The sequence below is a fragment of the Anneissia japonica genome, unplaced genomic scaffold, assembly GCF_011630105.1.
Source record: "Anneissia japonica isolate Jap-2015-1 unplaced genomic scaffold, ASM1163010v1 scaffold6233_len141684_cov196, whole genome shotgun sequence".
NCBI classification, from domain to species: domain Eukaryota; kingdom Metazoa; phylum Echinodermata; class Crinoidea; order Comatulida; family Comatulidae; genus Anneissia; species Anneissia japonica.
This window is the reverse complement of record NW_022705308.1, coordinates 408-1,564: the sequence shown is the minus strand read 5'-3', so window position 1 is coordinate 1,564 and position 1,157 is coordinate 408. Positions and strand designations below refer to the sequence as shown.

Below are 1,157 nucleotides of genomic sequence, written 5' to 3'. Positions count from 1 at the left end.
ACGAGTGACTGGTTTGGCTTGTCTTTGCCACATATGTTTGTGGTTTTGGGCAATGCAATGAACAATTTTGATGTAATTTTATAGAAAATCTGAAACAATTTTCAATTTCTGTATATAGGTGATGAAGTTAGATCAGAAGTATCAGCAAGTCCAATTTTAGATAGGCCAAGTGTTAAGCAAGGTAATTATGGTGAATTTATTTTTGCCTGATTTAATTTCATGTAAATGAAATAAACCAAATTAATATGGTTCAGTGGTGTTGCTAGAATACCAAACCTCTGGAGTATAAAAAAAAATAACAATATGCAAATATGGTATAGAATACAGTGTAATAGTTTTGAATGTTTCTTAACTGTTAACTCTAAAATTTGTTTTTAACTTTTAACTAAGAATGCAAAGAAATGTTAATAGCCCTGGTGCACCGCGACAATAAATAGGGTTGAGTGGTTAATTCCCATCGCTTAGGAATTTTACACTGGTGCAATGCAAAAAGTGTTGAGAAATTGTTGTACCTTACAGGGTTGTAGCTTTAGAAAACTAAGGATAGGTGATAGACATTTTAAGTGTGGCTAGGTGATAACATTGGTAAACTTTAAATAATAAGAGTGGATTTTAAGGATGGAAAAGTGGGTTAATAAGGGTGGGTGTGAAATTAGCTTTAGACTGGGTGGAAAATCAACATTAAAACAACAACATTAAAATCGTTTTTTGGCAATTGTTTATAAGTTATAGGCCACTATATACGATTTTACCGTGACGTCACTGGCGAAAAAATAATTTTAAAAATCGTGTAAATAGCGCTGCGTAGGGTATTTGCTGCGTACGATCTTTACGTGCATGCTGTAACCATGGTTGTTGTAACTTGCATATAGGCCTATAACTGCATCAGCGGTTGTCAACAGAAGAGTTACAGCTATGGTTACAGCATGCACGCAAAGATTGTACGCGGCGGATACCCTGCGCGGTTTTATTTACACGATCTTTTGTTACTTTTTCGCCAGTGACGTCACGATTAAGTCGTATATAATGACCTATAACTCATAAGAAATTGCCAAAAAGCGATTTTAAGGTTGATTATATTATAAATGGCATATCAAAATTCCCCTCTAGAAAAAAAATCATTTTGCTAGTTCTCTTTTAAGGCAGGGTGGCTCAGC

General features: G+C 34.7%; 1 protein-coding gene across 1 annotated transcript in view; it reads left to right on the top strand.

Moving 5' to 3' along the window:
- LOC117105497 overlaps positions 1 to 181 on the top strand; it is a gene marked incomplete at its 3' end in the record, with an annotated part of 5,103 nt that extends 4,922 nt beyond the window's left edge. Inside the window, exon 7 of the mRNA XM_033246664.1 lies at positions 119 to 181. Coding sequence (XP_033102555.1) covers positions 119 to 181 — 63 coding nt within the window. The remainder of the gene's footprint in view (positions 1 to 118) is intronic.
- Between the last annotated feature and the right edge of the window lie 976 nt (positions 182 to 1,157).